Source organism: Salarias fasciatus, chromosome 19 (genome assembly GCF_902148845.1).
Source record: "Salarias fasciatus chromosome 19, fSalaFa1.1, whole genome shotgun sequence".
NCBI classification, from domain to species: Eukaryota; Metazoa; Chordata; class Actinopteri; order Blenniiformes; family Blenniidae; genus Salarias; species Salarias fasciatus.
Window position 1 is genome coordinate 541,649 of NC_043763.1, and position 20,127 is coordinate 561,775.

The 20,127-nt window shown below is 50.3% G+C and overlaps 2 protein-coding genes across 8 annotated transcripts; both read left to right on the top strand.

Moving 5' to 3' along the window:
* Window positions 1-474: 474 nt before the first annotated feature.
* Window positions 475-2,846, top strand: LOC115406481 (cytochrome c oxidase subunit 8A, mitochondrial-like). Its single transcript, XM_030116556.1, has 2 exons — window positions 475-682; window positions 2,535-2,846. Exons 1-2 carry the CDS (start codon window positions 566-568, stop codon window positions 2,628-2,630), a joined length of 213 nt encoding a protein of 70 aa, XP_029972416.1. The 5' UTR covers window positions 475-565; the 3' UTR covers window positions 2,631-2,846.
* Window positions 2,847-4,071: 1,225 nt separating this feature from the next.
* LOC115407042 (glucosamine-6-phosphate isomerase 2) lies at window positions 4,072-18,694 on the top strand. 7 transcript variants are annotated; one of them, XM_030117373.1, is made up of 9 exons: window positions 4,129-4,338; window positions 4,806-5,128; window positions 5,255-5,619; window positions 5,721-6,001; window positions 6,076-6,177; window positions 6,727-6,909; window positions 6,977-7,161; window positions 7,369-7,524; window positions 10,952-11,690. In XM_030117373.1, exons 4-8 carry the CDS (start codon window positions 5,878-5,880, stop codon window positions 7,501-7,503), a joined length of 729 nt encoding a protein of 242 aa, XP_029973233.1. In that variant the 5' UTR covers window positions 4,129-4,338; window positions 4,806-5,128; window positions 5,255-5,619; window positions 5,721-5,877; the 3' UTR covers window positions 7,504-7,524; window positions 10,952-11,690. The 7 variants fall into 7 exon arrangements, 6 of the variants coding, with proteins under 6 accessions (XP_029973227.1, XP_029973229.1, XP_029973231.1 ...); XM_030117372.1 differs by having other exon boundaries at window positions 4,135-4,338; window positions 7,350-7,524; XM_030117369.1 differs by having other exon boundaries at window positions 4,124-4,338; window positions 6,727-7,161.
* Window positions 18,695-20,127: the final 1,433 nt, after the last annotated feature.

The following is a 20,127-nucleotide window of genomic DNA, read 5'->3' on the forward strand; positions in this document are numbered from 1 at the left end:
TGGCAGGCATGTCGTGCGTTGGGGGATGCCGTGTAAGCAGGGCCCTGGTCAGCCAGGATGAAACGTGGTTTGCAAATATATTCAATATGATTGTTTTCAATTGAATTGGAAAAAGACACAAACATAAACTGAACCAGTGTAACCTGTGTAGTTGTTGTGGCAGGCGGCGAAAATCACTGTTAGGTGATGTGGAAGTTGCCGATCTGAAAACCCACCGCAAGTCCGTGGCGACTGCCTCAAACAGCGACAGCAGCTCAACCTGCAGCCGCTGATCTGTGGCAGCTGCCTCAAACTGCCGAGGCCAGTCGCCGGGAGAGCTCCAGCGAAGCGCCGAGATGCTGGAGGCGCCACGACCCGCCACAGCCACGGTCTGGCTCACGTTCAGCAGGCTGCTGCACGTCTTAGAAACATGCCCTGAAGTGAGGGGACGCCCGCCTCGCCGCATTTACCAGTGTAGGACACGCTGGCTCTGACAGGTGGCAGTAGAGAGCTCACCGCTGTCAGTCCTCCTCCAGTGAAGAAGAGCCACTTCCTGTTGCGTCATCGGACTCAAACACTCTTCGACATGTCGGGACTTCTGAGCACAGCTGTCCGCCGCGCTGTCCCCGTCCTGCGGACACAAGCCGCCTCTCAGAGGGCTCATCTGTACACCAGGCCGGCCAAGGAGAAGATCGGTCCACTGGTTCGTCACTTTTAGCGTTCAGACACTGCATGCTAACACTGCTAACACTGCTAGCGCTGCTAGCGCTGCTAGCTGCAGCCTCCACTCGCCCTTGAAGGAGGAGGTCAGGTTTTATCTCCTACAGTAGAAGATCTCTCAGTTATTAGACTGTTTTATCTCCTACAGTAGAAGATCTCTCTGTTATTAGACTGTTTTATCTCCTACAGTAGAAGATCTCTCTGTTATTAGACTGTTTTATCTCCTACAGTAGAAGATCTCTCTGTTATTAGACTGTTTTATCTCCTACAGTAGAAGATCTCTCTGTTATTAGACTGTTTTATCTCCTACAGTAGAAGATCTCTCAGCTATTAGACTGTTTCACTGTGGACAGGTGTCATAGTTGCTGTGTTGTTATCGGGTGACTGTAGCAGCACGGTGAAGGTGGAGGACTCATCCATAGATATCTTATAGAACACTAGATGCCTCACGGCAGAGTCCACGACGTCCGCAGAGGGCGGCCATGTTTGTACGGGAAAGCTGTCAGAGTTTCTGTGGAACGCAATGTAAGGTTGATGATCTGTGCAGACGTTAATACTCTTATTTCACTGAATTTTTTTAATGGAACATCTTAAAGCACTATAAGGCAATTGCTGTTGTGACTCTGAGTTATATAAAAATTGATTGATCAAGAGATTCACTCAGTTGCCTTTTATTTGTTTGCCTAATTATATTGTGACTGTAATTCCATTATTTGACTTGAAACTTTCTGAGCTCCTTTTATACATTTTTACAATGCCTAATTAAATATATTTTTTAAATTATGTGTTTTCTGGTGCACTATTTCATGTTTAAATAATCTATGGGGGGACATTATACATTCACAATAGATTTAATAATGTGGAAGGTTACTGTTTAATGTTATATATTAATGAAAAATAATATAATACATTCAATATAATGAGGTTCATGAGATTTAAGTATTTCTGAAGTTTCAGGTGGGTAAATAGTTTATCTTCAGCCTCCACTACAGCCCTGCCACGTCTTAAAATATTTTCACCAAAACTAAAATATGGACATGTATGGCTTGTCTAAATTATTCATAAGTGCTATAAATATATCTCAGTGTCAGGATTTGAACATGGAGCCTAATATGAAGATTATTATGAATATTCAGGATATGATATATATTTATTATATATATTTAAGGCATGCCATACTCATCAAACATCTGTCATGTCATTAACAGAGATTTGATGTTTATTACAAACCAAACTGTTTGAAAATCGGTAAAAATTTGAGCAAGTTACAGCTTGTTAAGCAGTTCATGTCTCATCAACACGATGTCATGAGCGAGCCAGATTCCCGTACAAAGATGGCCGACCTCTGCGGACGTCCGGCTTCATTGGCCAGCAGCGGAGACGAGGTATCTAGTGTTCTATAAGATATCTATGGACTCATCCACAAAGCTGAACTTTGACCTCTGACATTCACACGCACGATGTCTGCAGTAGAGTTGCAGTGTAAACAGCACTGAGAATGTTTCAGTGCAGTTCAGTGTGGCCGTGGCTCAGGGTGTCTCCAGCTGTGCTGGAGGGACTGAAGCGTCGTGACTGAGCGTCCTCCTCTGCAGCGCAGCATCAGGTGTTTCTGAAACACTCCAGCTTCGTCTGTCAGCGCTGACAGGCTGTTCAGGAGCTGCAGTCATATTTGTTTGGATGGGCAGTGTGTGCTGATCATGAGGACAGATCAGTGTGTGTTCTTCAGTTCCAGCCAGTGCTCCAGCAGTACAGCTGCGCTGCTCTTCACAGCTCACTGATGGGAAACATGCAGATGTTGCATCTTGTTGACTGTCTGTTGTTTACTTGTTGTTCAGGAAACCGTGGTTGCAATGGGCATGTTCAGCTTGGCCATCCTGGGACCGTCGGGATGGATCCTGGCCCACTTGGAGGACTACAAGAAGAAAGACTAGCGTGGACCTTTGAACTGTCTCGTCCCGGCTGTCTGCAGTGTCTGTCCTGATGGGACCAGCAGGAAGTTCCCCTGCAGAGAGGAGCATGGACCACACTGCAGCTGTGACTGCTGGATTCTGCACCACGGACACACACCTGCTGCTTCCTCAACATCCACTGGGATTCTGTTGTAAATGTTCCTCTTACACCAATAAATGTTACACTCTCTGAGCTGACGGTCTGTCCTGTGACTTTTCTCCAGAAGTCAGTCCTGTTGGTCGACAGCTGCGGGAAAAACATTTTCTGCTGAATTTGCTGTTTTCAGTTTGAAGAGAGGAAATGTGAGCAGGCGGGCGAGTTTTTACCAAGTAAGGGAAAGTTAGAGAGTGAAGCCAGTGTGAAAACCTTCGAGCTTGTATTTTTATTTTCTCCGATGTGCAGCTTCACAAGTGACTGAGAGAAACTGAAGGTTTTTTAAACCGTAATGGAAGCAGAAGAGAGAGTGTCTCGTAGCAGATGGACGAGGACTGAAGTGGTGAACGTCTGTCATGGCTGGTGTTTCCTGGACGGGGGTGTGCGGTGTGCAGTGGGAGCGGGGTGGAGCCGTCCTCCGTCCTGGAGGCTGCCGTGCAGTCAGGGACGTCTCCTCTTGGACCTTCAGGTCAACGTGACGGCTCTGAACCCGGTCTCAGCAGGCCAGCTTCTGTGGTGCAGACAGTCCCAGTCCCGCCGCCTCGCCGGACTCATGGAGCTCCTCCTCCTGTCGAGCTCTGCTGGGTCCATGTGGCCGCTTCACCCCCGCTTCACCCCCTCACTGCTTCACCCCCTCACCCCCGCTTCACCCCCGCTTCACCCCCTCACCCCCGCTTCACCCCCTCACCCCGCTCCACCACTGCTTCACCCCCTCATCGCTTCACCCCCGCTTCACCCCCTCACCCCCGCTTCACCCCCTCACCCCCTCACTGCTTCACCCCCTCACCCCTGCTTCACCCCCTCACCCCGCTCCACCACTGCTTCACCCCCCTCATCGCTTCACCCCCCGCTTCACCCCGCTCCACCACTGCTTCACCCCCTCACCCGCTTCACCCCCTCACCCCCTCACTGCTTCACCCCCTCACCCCCGCTTCACCCCCTCACCCCGCTCCACCACTGCTTCACCCCCTCATCGCTTCACCCCCGCTTCACCCCCTCACCCCGCTCCACCACTGCTTCACCCCCTCACCCCGCTCCACCACTGCTTCACCCCCTCACCGCTTCACCCCCTCACCCCGCTCCACCACTGCTTCACCCCCTCACCCCGCTCCACCACCGCTTCACCCCCTCACCCCCCTCCATCAGGGCCTCAGTTCTCAGCAACACTGGAAAGAAGGTTTCAGACCACGTGATCCAGAACCACAGCCACCGGGTCCAGGTGGAGACCGGGACTGGAGACCAGGTGAAACCCATCAATCCCAGAGTCGCAGATTCACCATGACAACCAGAGCGGCGTCCTTCTCTGCACCGGAGCAGGAAGTGGAGCCGGAAGTGGAGCAGGAGCAGGAAGTGCTGATGGAGGCAGAGCAGGCAGGCAGCCCGGAGCGGCAGAGCAGCGCTCCCCTCCTGAGAGACGGAGAAGAACGGAGAGAAGAACCGCTCCTGAAGGCGGGTGTGGTGGAAATCGCAGTTGATGTGTTTTGGAGCGTGCGGGCTTCCGTAGCCGACCGGATCTCTGAACTCTTGTTTCTGCGGGTAAACTCCTCACTTTGTCCTCCTTTTACTCGAGTTGGGCTCATTTCACAAACTGAGGATGCTACGGACAGTTCGCGGTGCCTGGCGACGGTTTCCGGTGTGGTTAGCCTGCTAGCATTAGCATTAGCGTTAGCTCCGGACCGGTTCTCGTTAGTTCTGTCTGAAACGTTCTAACGTTCATGTCTGGAGAGCTTCAGACTGGATTTCATGAGAAAATATAATATTAATAAAGAGTTTAACTTAAGATAAAGGGATAACTGGAGAAGTCAGTGTTTAAAAAGAAGAGTGGAACTTTTAACGTCATTTTTAACTAGCGGCTCCGTTTAAATGGACTCAGCCCGTCTGCTGCTGTGATCTGATATAGTAACTATTCTCCCCCTGGTAATGAGTAATTACAGTAATAACTGCTGAGTCTGGAGCAAAACCAAACTTGTCCCACGCTGCCTGCATGTCTCTGTTCTGTCCAGGCCCCACAGGACCGTCCTCTTCCTCAGTCACTCTGTCTTGAGTTTCCAGGGACTCGGTCTGCAGAGAGACGCAGTCTCGTCCTCATGGTGTCTCTGGTCCTGGTCTCTGATCACCACTGTCTGACCGGAGGCTCTGCGGGGTCACGTGGGGATGGGGCTGCATGCTGTACTGTCACCATAACAACCAGAAACCTGCAGAGCCCCTGGAAGCTGCTCCTCTCTCCAGTTCCTTTATTCACACTGAAGGCATCAGAACTCCAGATGAAGTCTGTAGTGAAGAGAAACGTGGAGCAGCTGGATGTTCCAGCTTCCTCAGAGACCAGGTGTGTCCACATGTTGGACCGGTGGTTCAGGTTCCTGCACTTCCTGAACCGTCTGGTAATGTGAACACCTGCAGGTTCACACACGTTTATGGTGTGTGTTCGTCTGGCACTTTCCAAAACACACAGTGCTTCAGGACAGCGCAGACAGAGCAAGGACAGAGGGACGGGGACGCAGCGGCAGCTCGACAGCCTCAGCAGGGAGTCCCAGAGCGGACGGCCGTCCTGGACCAGGACTCCCTGTGTGGAGGCGTGTCTCACTGCAGAGAGGAGCCAGCCCAGGGCCAGGACAACAGCAGGGACACTCTGTCCACCTGGACATCCTGGACAACGGTCAGTCTGGAGGGAGCTGGCCAGGAGACCAGGGCGAAGACAGACTACAGTCTTCAGAGAAGACGAACTACAGACAGACTTCAGAGAAGACAGACTACAGACACTGGGTTCATTCATACAGTGAAGCGACGCTCAGATTCAACAGAATACAAACCCAGACGGTGTGAATGAAAACATGTTGAAGCATTAAAACGTTGGCGTCTCATCGGTGAACATGTTTTGACCAGTTTCTGACTTTCTGGTCCACTTGGTGGCAACACAGGCAGCCTTCATCAGTCCGCCACGCCAGCAGTCCCTCTTCTCATCCTACCATCGCATTTCTTTACTAGACTGTGGACTGGACCGCTGTGGATGCAGAGGTAATATCGGTGTGTGTGTGTGTGTGTGTGTGTGTGTGTGTGTGTCCTGCAGCTGAAGCAATGAGGCTGGTCATCCTGGACGACTACGAGCTGGCCAGCGAGTGGGCCGCAAAGTACATCCGCAACAGAATCATCCAGTTCCAGCCCACCGCCGAGCGCTACTTCACCCTGGGCCTGCCTACAGGTAGGGCACACTTACACACACACACACGCACACACACACACACGCCCTCTGATGTGTGGGGTGCTTTCTTTCAGGAAGCACTCCTTACGGCTGCTACTTGAAGCTGATTGAGTTCTACAGGAGAGGGGAGCTTTCTTTCAAATATGTGAAAACGTTCAACATGGATGAATATGTTGGTGAGTCCGAGGCCGAACTGTGACCGTCTGCCACCTGTCGGGGGCAGTGTGACTGTTTCCCTGCTTCGGAGTTCAAAGGTCAAAGCAGGGCCTTCACACCACATTTAGAATGATGCTAAAAATTGAGTTTTGGATGGATTCTTCATGTGCAGTCTGATAACCAAGCCAGTGTTCTGAGAGCGGTCTAAGAAGAAATCCAGATGGTTTTCATACTGCTCAGAAAACACTGACTGTTGCATCAGGACAGTTGTCCCCCTGGCTGAGTGTCCTTGTCCCCGTCCAGAGTGAGCCCGTGTGGGGAACTCCACGTCTGTACACCAGTCATTCCCCTTTGGTTTCGCATGTTGACCAGTTTACTGCTGTCAGACAGTTGGAGGCAGGTTTGATGAGTTCAGACTGTGTTTGTACTCTTTCTCAGGCAGTAATGAAATATTATTCCAAAAAGGTTCATGTGGTCTTCCGAGTGTAATCCAAATTGGTTTGTACTGAAATATTGTTCCACCTGTTCCTTAATGATCCCAGGAAAAGCTGTAGCTCTCCACTCTGCAGGTCTGCCGCGAGCTCACCCCGAGAGCTACCACTCCTACATGTGGAATAACTTCTTCAAGCACATTGACATCGATCCAGCCAACGCGCACATCCTGGACGGGAATGCAGAGAACCTGGAGGCGGAGTGTGAGGCCTACGAGCAGAAGATCGCCGACGCTGGAGGAATCCAGCTGTTCGTTGGAGGTCAGAGGTCAGACGGCCCGCACGCCTCCGGCGGCTGGCGTGCTCTCACGCTGCTCTCCTGCCGTAGGTATCGGGCCCGACGGACACATAGCCTTCAACGAGCCCGGCTCCAGTCTGGTCTCCAGGACCAGGGTGAAAACACTGGCCAAGGACACCATCGTGGCCAACGCTCGCTTCTTTGGCAACGACCTGTCCAAGGTGCCCACCATGGCTCTGACGGTGGGAGTCGGAACTGTCATGGATGCCAAGGAGGTGAGGGTCTCACGTCCACCAGACACCATGACAGGGGTCTGATCAGAGCTACCGCCACCCAGTGGACACTTCAGTTTTTACATTCACCTCCCTGAATGAAACTCAAATGTCGGTACTCCCCCGCCCGTTCTGGGTTCAGTTCCCGCAGCGTTCAGTCGGTCCCACGCTGACCCTCATGTTGTGTTCAGGTGCTGATTCTCATCACAGGCGCTCACAAAGCCTTCGCTCTGTACAAAGCCATTGAGGAGGGAGTCAACCACATGTGGACCGTCTCGGCCTTCCAGCAGCATCCGCGCACGATTTTCATCTGCGACGAGGACGCCACCCTGGAGCTGCGAGTGAAAACAGTCAAATACTTCAAAGGTACCAGCTGCAGGGGGACAGAGGACAGAGATCTGCAAGAATCATGACCAATGAAACGTTTTCCTTTTCACATGATAAACATTCACAATACGTGTCTCTCCATACATCCACTTATCCATCCATCCATTCATCTGTCGATCCATCCATCCCTTTGTTTATCCATCCACAATCCCAGCAGCATCACCATGCAATGGAATAGAAACACATCAAAAAGTTAGAGACGAACTAAATGAATTGTAATCAGATCTTGAATTTAAGATGCATTTAAGGTCATCTGTGTTCTGTGCCTTTCAAGGCTGCGGGTTGTTAACCTTTAACTGTAGAGCCACTATAGAGGAGCTGTAGAGCCACTATAGAGGAGCCACTATAGAGCAGCTGTAGAGTCACTATAGAGCAGCTATAGAGCCTTTATAGAGGAGCTGTAGAGCCACTATAGAGCAGCTGTAGAGCCACTATAGAGGAACTGTAGAGCCACTGTAGAGGAGCTGTAGAGTCACTATAGAGGAGCTGTAGAGTCACTATAGAGGAGCTGTAGAGCCACTATAGAGCAGCTGTAGAGTCACTATAGAGGAGCTGTAGAGTCACTATAGAGGAGCTGTAGAGTCACTATAGAGGAGCTGTAGAGTCACTATAGAGCAGCTGTAGAGCCACTATAGAGGAGCTGTAGAGCCACTATAGAGCAGCTGTAGAGTCACTATAGAGGAGCTGTAGAGTCACTATAGAGGAACTGTAGTGCTACTATAGAGGATCTGTAGAGCCACTATAGAAGAGCTGCAGAGCCACTATAGAGGAGTCACTATAGAGCAGCTGTAGAGCCACTATAGAGGAGCTGTAGAGCCACTATAGAGGAGCTGTAGAGCCACTATAGAGCAGCTGTAGAGCCACTATAGAGGAGCTGTAGAGTCACTATAGAAGAGATGTAGAGTCACTATAGAGGAGCTGTAGAGTCACTATAGAGGAGCTGTAGAGTCACTATAGAGGAGCTGTAGAGTCACTATAGAGGAGCTGTAGAGTCACTATAGAGGAGCTGTAGAGTCACTATAGAGGAGCTGTAGAGTCACTATAGAGGAGCTGTAGAGTCACTATAGAAGAGATGTAGAGCCACTATAGAGGAACTGTAGAGCCACTATAGAGGAGCTGTAGAGTCACTATAGAGGAGCTGTAGAGTCACTATAGAGGAGCTGTAGAGTCACTATAGAGGAGCTGTAGAGTCACTATAGAGGAGCTGTAGAGCCACTATAGAGCAGCTGTAGAGTCACTATAGAGGAGCTGTAGAGTCACTATAGAGGAGCTGTAGAGTCACTATAGAGGAGCTGTAGAGTCACTATAGAGCAGCTGTAGAGCCACTATAGAGGAGCTGTAGAGCCACTATAGAGCAGCTGTAGAGTCACTATAGAGGAGCTGTAGAGTCACTATAGAGGAACTGTAGTGCTACTATAGAGGATCTGTAGAGCCACTATAGAAGAGCTGCAGAGCCACTATAGAGGAGTCACTATAGAGCAGCTGTAGAGCCACTATAGAGGAGCTGTAGAGCCACTATAGAGGAGCTGTAGAGCCACTATAGAGGAGCTGTAGAGCCACTATAGAGCAGCTGTAGAGCCACTATAGAGGAGCTGTAGAGTCACTATAGAGGAGCTGTAGAGTCACTATAGAAGAGATGTAGAGCCACTATAGAGGAGCTGTAGAGCCACTATAGAGGAGCTGTAGAGCCACTATAGAGGAGCTGTAGAGCCACTATAGAGGAGCTGTAGAGCCACTATAGAGCAGCTGTAGAGCCACTATAGAGGAGCTGTAGAGTCACTATAGAGGAGCTGTAGAGTCACTATAGAAGAGATGTAGAGTCACTATAGAGGAGCTGTAGAATCACTATAGAGGAGCTGTAGAGTCACTATAGAAGAGATGTAGAGCCACTATAGAGCAGCTGTAGAGTCACTATAGAGGAACTGTAGTGCTACTATAGAGGATCTGTAGAGCCACTATAGAAGAGCTGCAGAGCCACTATAGAGGAGTCACTATAGAGCAGCTGTAGAGCCACTATAGAGGAGCTGTAGAGCCACTATAGAGCAGCTGTAGAGCCACTATAGAGGAGCTGTCGAGTCACTATAGAAGAGATGTAGAGTCACTATAGAGGAGCTGTAGAGTCACTATAGAGGAGCTGTAGAGTCACTATAGAAGAGATGTAGAGTCACTATAGAGGAGCTGTAGAGTCACTATAGAGGAGCTGTAGAGTCACTATAGAAGAGATGTAGAGCCACTATAGAGGAGCTGTAGAGTCACTATAGAAGAGATGTAGAGTCACTATAGAGGAGCTGTAGAGCCACTATAGAGGAGCTGTAGAGTCACTATAGAAGAGATGTAGAGTCACTATAGAGCAGCTGTAGAGTCACTATAGAGGAGCTGTAGAGTCACTATAGAAGAGATGTAGAGCCACTATAGAGGAGCTGTAGAGTCACTATAGAGGAGCTGTAGAGTCACTATAGAAGAGATGTAGAGCCACTATAGAGCAGCTGTAGAGTCACTATAGAGGAGCTGTAGAGTCACTATAGAGGAGCTGTAGAGTCACTATAGAGCAGCTGTAGAGTCACTATAGAGGAGCTGTAGAGTCACTATAGAGGAGCCACTATAGAGGAGCTGTAGAGTCACTATAGAGGAGCTGTAGAGTCACTATAGAGCAGCTGTAGAGTCACTATAGAGGAGCTGTAGAGTCACTATAGAGGAGCTGTAGAGTCACTATAGAGGAGCCACTATAGAGGAGCTGTAGAGTCACTATAGAGGAGCTGTAGAGTCACTATAGAGCAGCTGTAGAGTCACTATAGAGGAGCTGTAGAGTCACTATAGAGGAGCCACTATAGAGGAGCTGTAGAGTCACTATAGAGGAGCTGTAGAGTCACTATAGAGGAGCCACTATAGAGGAGCTGTAGAGTCACTATAGAGCAGCTGTAGAGTCACTATAGAGGAGCTGTAGAGTCACTATAGAGGAGCCACTATAGAGGAGCTGTAGAGTCACTATAGAGGAGCTGTAGAGTCACTATAGAGGAGCTGTAGAGTCACTATAGAGGAGCTGTAGAGTCACTATAGAGCAGCTGTAGAGTCACTATAGAGGAGCTGTAGAGTCACTATAGAGGAGCTGTAGAGCCACTATGGAATAGAGGTAGAGTCACTTCCTGTGGGCAGTAGCTCCTGCAGCGCCCTCTGCTGGGTGGCAGTCCACCATGTTGACCAGACACTATGTTGTCCTCAATGAGACGGGTCCACTGCTGCCTTCACCAGGAGACATGTCATGAATGGGTTTCAGCTGCATGTTTGTCTCTGTTACTACACCACTACCAACCAATAGCTGTGCTTCTGACAGCATCCTGTGATTCACTGGGGAATTCTACTGGTTAATAATGAGCCGTGGCAGTGATGTTTCATTTTTCCTCTGCAGGGTTAATGCATGTCCACAATAAGCTGGTGGAGCCACTGCTCAGCATCAAGGACCTATGACAGTCAGAGAAGACCGCCCAGACCAGGACCTGGAGGTCAACAACTCACTGTCTGTTACCTGCTGCTGTTTTTTTTCTTTGATTTACTGTGTTGAATGGTGCATGTCTCTTATTTCTGGATTTATGTTACCTGAGAAAACTGTTGCTTTGAGACTGCTACAGGTCAATCAATACTCACTCTGCATTTGGAGAACCGGAAAACATTCTTGGTTTGAAATGTCATTGCAGGCTGCTATTTAAGTCATTAAGGATATAAACATGGTCAGTCGACGTTCTTGAGGCTCAACAGTTGTAACAGTTCTGCTGAAAGAACTAAAAAAATCATCACAGTCTTTTACACTGTTTGATTTTGTTGGCTAGCTTAGCATAGCATTAGCATTGGTGATGTCTTCTCTGTCCTCTCCTCCTGCTCTGTGTTCTTGATGTTTCGTTCCACTTCTTCCTCCATTAGTGAACATTGTAAATGTTTAGAAGATCTGTGCTGTCATTTTAAAGCTGTTTAAGGTTGGAGGATGTTCTGAAGTTTCTTTCACGTTAGAGTTACCTGATGCACCTTGAGAGTGAGTTAGCAGGTGATTGGCTCGAGGGAGCAGGGGGCGGGGAAATGACGCCAGGAGGAGACGTTTCCTTTTTGATGGATGTGCCTTTGGAGAATAAATGAAGATGGAGGTGTCCCACTGATTTGTTCCTGTTGCATCTTCTCAGACACACTGAAGCCCTCCTAAAACATTTGGAAGCCCCCACTACATAGTTTGATGTTTTGTTTTGTTTTAAATTCATATTCTACATAAAATGCCTGAAGTTATAACAATGGGGTACCTTTTCACATCGAGCGCCTCCTAGTGGCCATGTGAAGAATGTCACGGACACGAGGACTGACGGAGTGGGTTTTTTTAGCGGAGCGAGTTGCACTTCATAGTTACATTTAACCATAAATACCATTCTCTGCACTGATTAATGAGTTCAGCTTGATTTTCAAAACAGAACACAATCTTTGAAATAGTTTCTAAACCCAAAAAAACTATAGAAAGGAGAAACCTCTGCATCATAATTTACAGAGTGCTTCTCTAGAGACAGATATAGTCTTTGTCTTCATAGTTTCCACTCGGTTTATGGATGTGAGCTGCAGTGTTACACTCCTGCGTGCATTCTGACAGCATCCGCTGTGGAGCTGTGGCTCTGCTGGTTGCTATGCTGGTTGCTAAGGACTCTGAACCACAAACCAGAAGCCAGTCAAGGTGGTGACGGGCTTTCTTTTTTCAATAATTGACAAACTTTTTGTTCTTGAAATATTTGTCCACAAATACCCTCCTGTGCATTACACAACAACTTCTGTTTTGAGTTTCCAAATAATTCTTTGTGCCTCTGGCAAGGCACAAAGAATACTATCCACTACAAAAAAACACAAAAGAGAGAGAGAGCCAGGGCTTCCAAATTCTACGGATGACTTTCTGGCAGAAGTGTGAACACATCCCACAAATCTCATCTGTTATCTCACCGCTAACAGAACCACAGCTGGAGGACTGCTAACAGAACCACAGCTGGAGGACCGCTAACAGAACCACAGCCGCTAACAGAACCACAGCTGGAGGACCGCTAACAGAACCACAGCTGGAGGACCGCTAACAGAACCACAGCCGCTAACAGAACCACAGCTGGAGGACTGCTAACAGAACCACAGCTGGAGGACTGCTAACAGAACCACAGCTGGAGGACCGCTAACAGAACCACAGCTGGAGGACCGCTAACAGAACCACAGCTGGAGGACCGCTAACAGAACCACAGCCGCTAACAGAACCACAGCTGGAGGACCGCTAACAGAACCACAGCCGCTAACAGAACCACAGCCACTAACAGAACCACAGCTGGAGGACTGCTAACAGAACCACAGCCACTAACAGAACCACAGCTGGAGGACCGCTAACAGAACCACAGCCGCTAACAGAACCACAGCTGGAGGACCGCTAACAGAACCACAGCCGCTAACAGAACCACAGCTGGAGGACCGCTAACAGAACCACAGCTGGAGGACCGCTAACAGAACCACAGCCGCTAACAGAACCACAGCTGGGGGACCGCTAACAGAACCACAGCCGCTAACAGAACCACAGCTGGGGGACCGCTAACAGAACCACAGCCGCTAACAGAACCACAGCTGGAGGACCGCTAACAGAACCACAGCCGCTAACAGAACCACAGCTGGGGGACCGCTAACAGAACCACAGCCGCTAACAGAACCACAGCTGGAGGACCGCTAACAGAACCACAGCCGCTAACAGAACCACAGCTGGAGGACTGCTAACAGAACCACAGCCGCTAACAGAACCACAGCTGGAGGTGTATATACATGTCTGGTTTGACTGTCAGGTGACCAGGGTGGTCCAGTCCTGCTTTGCTCAGCTGTGACAGTTTCTTCAGATCAGGTCATTCCTTTCCCCAGCAGACTTTGGAAAAGTCACACATCCCTTCTCCTCCTCCAGATCCAGACCCTCAGGTCCCAGTTCTTCCACTAGGCCTGTTCTTCATTGGATTTTTAGCCCCCTGAGGCATGGAGGACCCTTCTTGTGGTCAGACAACAGTTCTGGCGGTTCGGTATGGACCAGGATGTTCAGGAGCAGTGGGCACCTGCTCTGTCTGCGCCCAACACAACCCCTCCTGCTACCTGGTACCCGGTCTGCAGGGTCCCCTACCTGTTCCTTGATGGCCCTGCTGGGACATTGTCACAGACTTTGGTTCTGAGTTGCTTGATCAGAAGGTAACACTAGGCACGTTTACAGGGGCCCAAAACCCCCTCCTGATGGGACTGTAGGTGAAGTGGATCCGCTTCACTCAGAGCGGATTTTACTTCAGATTCGATTGTTCGAGGTCGGGTACGCTGATTGAGAATCTGCTCCGTGTCTCATATAAACAGCTGCTGACAGCAGAGCGGATTAAAGGTTCCATACGGAGTGTCGTGATGATGTGACAGGAAACAGGAAGCAGGAAACAGGGAAGTCAAAAACAGAACGAACACTGGAGAGGAGAGATGGAGGCAGGTGTTGAAAGAACTCGGTGGTAGACTACCAGCGGACCGCCGCCCGGTGTTCCGGATTAACTGGTTCCCATGGTAACGAGAGACGGATTCCTGTCAACACATGCTGGAAGCAGCAAACGTGGCGCCGGGCGGGGCGGGACTCCGGCTGGGGGAGGAGCTCTCTGAGCAGCGTGTCCTGGAGATATTATTGATCAGATATCAGCAGATAAAAACACTGCTGGGCTCTGAGGACTGCTGCTGAACGGTGAAGACCTGAACGTTCCCTGAGACACTCCTCCTGTCACAGGACCCTGCAGAACCAGGACTGAACATGGATCGCAAATACGTTTAATATGGTTGTTTTCTATCGGACTGAAAAACACCTGTAGACTGGGCCAATGTCATTTCCCCCGTGGTGGACAGGAGGGGGGCAGTCAGGTTCTTCTGTGTCTGATACCGGTGGGAAAGGTGATTGTTAGAGGGTCGACCTGCTGGTTCCAGCGGGAAAATGGCATAAGGCACGTGTGTGTCTTATCTGTTTTGTCCCTTCCCGTTTTATTTTGATCCCCACCTCTCTTTACTGTGTTGGCCTCTCAACACAGTCCCAGTCGTCCTCTGCCCATCTGTTAGAACAGGAATATTTCTCAGCCCTCCTCCCTCCTCAGCCTTCAGTTTATCATGTTTCTATCTTGATGTAGAGCAGAAAGAAGAAATCTGGCGCTGAAGCCCTCTGCATGGACCCCTCCTGCTGTGTGAGTTTGTGAATGAGCAGCCCTGGAACAGCCCCCCCCCCCCCCCCCCCCCCCCCCCCCCACCTGTGGTTTTGCCTCCTCACTTCATTGCATTTCAGCATTTCACGCTGCAGCTTTTCAAGCTTTTCAGTAGAAACACCACCCACACACATTCAGGGAGAATGTCAATGGAATATTTTCCATACGCTTCAATTAAACAAGTCCAGCTAAAAATAGAACTCTGCTTTTATCAGAGTTGTGGGATTAGGACGGGACCAGGCAGCAGCAGGATGTTTTCCAGCTGGTCGAGACGAGATGCTCGCTGTTGGTTTGTTTTACCCTGTACTCATCAATACACACCTGCACAGGTTGGAACATGTCTGCATTTGTCCTTTCTGTGATAAAAACTGGGCATTTCAGTATATCAGCGGAAGTCATGGCATCTCATCCGTCTGTGGTCCATGGATCTCTCTGGAATTCCTGCCTCTGTCCTGGTATTTAGAAGAGGCTGTTAACTCACCATAAAGAGGTGCAGAGTAAAGTCCACCTCACTCCACAAGCACCTTGTCCTCATGTCACTGAGATCTGACAGTAGATGGATGGACGTTCAATCAACAATCACACCTTTGAGTAGAAATTCAAATACCCCCACAGTGTAGAACCATGAAACCCCCACAGTGTGGAGCCGTGGATACCTCCATGGCGTCTACTATAGACACTGTCAGAGTGTAGAGGCGTGAGTCCTTCCATCAGGAACAGCTCTCTTGGAGAACAGGTGAGAAAATGCGGGTTAGAGAGCAGATGTGTTGCTGCCGTGTGTTCTCACTCTGAGTTCTCTCGCTGTGGTTCCACACAGTGCTGTGTGGGCTGTGATCCGCCGGAAGGGTTTGTGAGCTCAGTAAGACCTGAGTGTTTCCTGAAACAGCTCCAGCAGTGTCTGTCAGTCTCATCCCAACCCAGCCCAGCTGAGTTCTCCTCAGGGTCCGACCAGAACCATCCAACAGCAGGAGCAGAACCCAGACGCTCCTCTGGAGGTCGGCCATGGCGCCACAGCAAAGAAGAAGCACATCAGCTGAACAGCAGAGGTGACCGTGGCTGCTCAGGATGACGACCCATGACCCCGAATCTGAAGCTGGATCAACAGATCCTGGACTCTGAAGCTGGATTAATAGATCCTGGACTCTGAAGCTGGATTAATAGATCCTGGACTCTGAAGCTGGATTAATAGATCCTGGACTCTGAAGCTGGATTAATAGATCCTGGACATTTCTCTGTGTTGTGGATTGACCCATCCAGACATTATCATTTGTGATCAGCGCTTCTCTGATGCAGATTATCAACTCTGTTGATAGAGAACGCTGCTGACTGTGTTGAAGTGGAACTTGATGAGATCCTCCAGTATGAACTGATGAACCATCTGAGAGGACTGTGAGCAGAGCAGACTTTATTCTGGAGCAGAACGTCCTCAGTGTTCTTCCTTTAGATGTTCCATTCAGTTCTTTGAGGCTCAGTTCTCCCGTGTGAGAACCTTTTTTGGTTGGAATATGAGTTCCTGAGCAGGGGCCTCAGTGAATACCCCCCCCCAACCCCACCGGGCTGCATTAGCAGCCTGACTGGAAGAGGAAGTGCTCAGTGTGGCCGGGCCGTCTGATTGGCCGACTCGGTGACCGGAGGATGTGGTGAGCTGACCTGGAGCTGCTGCAGCTGGAGAACAGGGCCTAAACATAGCATGGCAGAGGATGAGAGTGTGTTCATGTCTTCAGATAATACATGCACTCAGTGTGAGGGCGGTGTATTTTTGGGTGTGGACCCTGGAGGGTGAGCGTGAGGAGACGGGAGCTCAGCAGACTGAAGGTCAGCATGATGCTCTGTGCAGTCTGCATGTTATCCTGGACACTAGCCGGTAATGTTCCACCTGCTCTGCGGTTCCATTCTGACAAAAAGCTCTTCAGATGACAAGATAACAGCACTTGTTCTTCTTTTTCATCCATGTTCCTGTTTGAGGATCATCTCTGTCGTTGCTGTGTTGAACAGGTGACACCAGCTGAGCGAGCTTGTTCCTGTTCCACAGGCTGTTCTGGACTGCTGTCTCCATGCGCACTGTGCTATGTCCCTGGTTCAGGAGTCCCTGGATCTGGGTTTCCCACTCCCAGGAAGGCCAACACACAATTCCTAAATCAGGAAAGAGTGAGCACAGACGGTGGAGGGTGGAGGGTGGAGGGTTTCCTGAGGAACAGCCTCAGGTCTCTGCAGCCAGACAGCTGGACGTGGGCGGAGCTGCCAGTGCATCCACAACACTGAAGGTGTAAGAAGGACGGCTTTATATGCTGAGTCAACAGCATTTTGTTCAGAAGAACTGAGAGACCATCATGGAAAAGGTGGAGGGTAAGCTCCGCAGGTACAGCTGGCTCCTCCCTCAGAGGCAGAGTCCTGGTTTTAAATCAGCTGGTTTCATCCCAGCTGTGGCTCCAGCTCGCCGGCAGACCCCCCTCCAGGCCCCTGGCTCAGATTCTAAAGAAAGTGGTGGATTTCTTCTGGGATGGTCTGCACTGGGTGCCACAGGGGGGGTGGGCCAGGGCCCAGTTTGTCCTCCAGCCTCCCAACCGGGGAGCACGGCGCAGGCTGCACAGCCCAGCCGGGGAGCGGGGGAGCAGCGGAGCAGCCGGCCGCCCACGGCGGAGCTGTCGGCAGCCGGTGGCCCGTCGTGGCGCCGCCCTGCGCTGCATGACCGTTCGTCCCCGATCAAACTCGCTTTGATATGTGGCGTTACTCCCTACTGAACACATTTCAACCCAGAATGTAACCACGTAGATCGCCAATATGTACTTCGACCATGGATCATTTTTTCCCCTTTTATATTTGAATGGATGCGATGGCGATGTTTCCAGAATGTTCCTGTTCATCTTTAAAGTTGCCTTCAGTGTGGACAGGGCAATAACAGTAAAACGGGCTGTTGTCTGAGTGTCTGGATAAAAGAAACATTAGCATATGCCTCCTTTATGTGAGGGGGCGTGGCCAGGCGACTCTCACTGAAATGCTTTAGTTTAAAGAGAGGCGTGGGACACGAAAAACTGTGAAAATCATGCTCTGGATGCGATTCAGTAGATTAATTTACGCCACTCATAGCACAAGTTGCCATGAAACTGGGTTGGCTCCATCAGGCTAAAGCAGCTTCACCGGAGGCTTCCCGGTACCCTGTCCCGGTGCAGTGTGCTCCTGAATCCTCTCCTCTGCCGGGTCGATTTTTCAGCACTGACGTCACGCGCTGACCAATCAGTGGACGGCATCTGCTGACGTCACATTCTCGGCCCGCTTGGAACCTCAGCCAAGCAGGGACCATGAAAGTACCTGCTACAAGGTACTAAAATGTAAAGGAAATGTGCGGGTACCAGGGCTGAACCCTGAGGAGTAGGACCAAGCAGGGACTGGTGGAAAGGCGCCATTACTGTCTTCATCCCCTCGTCCCCCCCTGGATCTGTCTCTTCACCCTGCAGACCTTCTTTTGTCCTCACATCCTCGTCATCCCTTCAGCTCTGTGCCCGCTCTTGGCTGCTTGCTATATAAATAGCTTGGCCTAGATTGCAGCAGTGTTGGTACCAGCGGTTGGTTTGGCGAGGCTGAATGAGGCGTCCTGTTAGAGAGCCTGCGCTGATGAATGTGTGTGTACATGCATGTCTGTGCATGGTCAGGACAGTTGCTGTCTGTATGAATGCAGTTTGCAACTCACACACACATACACACATACAATGTTTAATCATCACATCCCGTCGCAGTGACACATTAAAAAGACTTACAGATGCTCTCGCTGTGCTTTGCTGTCCACAGAAAACAGTCATTATTGACTCACTGATAAAACTGAAGACAGCAGCAAACAGCTATGATGACACTTCTACCACAGACAAGAGGTGTGTGTGTGTGTGTGTGTGTGTGTGTGTGTGTGTTATGAGCATGCGCACCCTGCTGATCCACTGCCCTGATTCCCCCTCCTGCTCCTCTGCAGAGCTTCTCTTCTGAATACAGATTGTTCGCCAGTGAAGAAACTCTCCTTCTGTGCTCAGTTGATGCATGTTGTTGTATTTCTGCATAGCCATAAATGAATGAGGCGTAAGCTGCAGAAACCTGTCTGACCAAATGTTTCAGGGTCTGAAAAACTTCCTTTATTTGTGTTTGTGACACAGTGTCACTCAATATTGTCCTCAGCTGTGAAAATGTTTGATGTCTTCCTATGGAGTCTTGTTTCAGGGCAGACTGACTGCTAGATCCAAGGAGGAGGAGGAGGAGGAGGAGGAAGAGGAGGAGGAGGAGGAGGAGGAGGAGGAGGAGGGGGAGGAGGAGGAGGAGGAGGAGGAAGAGGAGGAGGAGGAGGAGGAGGAGAAGGAGGAGGAGGAGGAGGAAGAGGAGGAGGAGGAGGAGGAGGAGGAGGAGGAAGAGGAGGAGGAGGAGGAGGGGAGGAGGAGGAGGAGGAGGAGGAAGAGGAGGAGGAGGAGGAGGAGGAGAAGGAGGAGGAGGAGGAAGAGGAGGAGGAGGAGGGGGAGGAGGAGGAGGAGGAGGAGGAGGAGGAGGAGGAGGAGGAGGAGGAGGAAGAGGAGGAGGAAGAGGAGGAGGAGAAGGAGGAGGAGGAGGAAGAGGAGGAGGAGGAGGGGGAGGAGGAGGAGGAGGAGGAGGAGGAGGAGGAGGAGGAGGAGGAAAAAGAGGAGGAGGAGGAGGAGGAGGAGGAGGAGGAAGAGGAGGAGGAGGAGGAGGAGGAGGAGGAGGAGGAGGAGGAGGAGGAGGAGGAGGAGGAGGAGGAGGAGAGTAAAGCTGCAGAATGAGGCCAGAGAAGAGGAAAAGTGCTTCATCATTCTTCTTTTCCTCCCATCAGGGATGAGCAGAATGAGGCTCTGCGTTGTGTCTGGAGGAAGAGCAGAGCTGATGGAGCACAGCGACCGTCTCCCCAGACAGCGTAGGACCGACACTGGTCCACAGCACATTTTGTAGACATGCCACAAAATTGCCAAGATAGAGTCCCAGAGCTTTGTTTGACCCTCAGTCTGTCCTCTGGACACGTCTTCAGGCCAGACTGCGTCTCTCTGCTGCTCCCATTAAAGACATGGCGACACCTCTTCTAGTTTCGGTGGAAAATGCTGCATTTAAAGATAGTTTGAAGACTTGCCTTTTTTTTGACAACTTTTCTAGCAACAAATGTCCACTTTATTCCCATATTCTCCTGTCAGTTGATGAACACAAACCATCGTTCATTCGTTTTGGCGTCTGTGCTTTCAGCTGGAAGAACATAGTAGCCACGCTGCTATTGCCTTGTTGCTCGGGTGGTTGCTGCGGACGCGTTAGAAGCTGGAAGGAAGTAGATTTGGCGTCATGGATGGAGTTGCTCTTG

Bases quoted from the DNA above. Each gene is read 5' to 3' on its own strand.
- LOC115406481 (XM_030116556.1), top strand. From the start codon at position 566: ATGTCGGGACTTCTGAGCACAGCTGTCCGCCGCGCTGTCCCCGTCCTG. The intron at 683-2,534 runs GTTCGTCACTTT...CTTGTTGTTCAG, and splicing joins AGGAGAAGATCGGTCCACTG to GAAACCGTGGTTGCAATGGG.
- LOC115407042 (XM_030117367.1), top strand. From the start codon at position 4,081: ATGACAACCAGAGCGGCGTCCTTCTCTGCACCGGAGCAGGAAGTGGAG. The intron at 4,339-4,805 runs GTAAACTCCTCA...TGTTCTGTCCAG, and splicing joins CTGAACTCTTGTTTCTGCGG to GCCCCACAGGACCGTCCTCT. The intron at 5,129-5,254 runs GTGTGTCCACAT...CAAAACACACAG, and splicing joins CCAGCTTCCTCAGAGACCAG to TGCTTCAGGACAGCGCAGAC.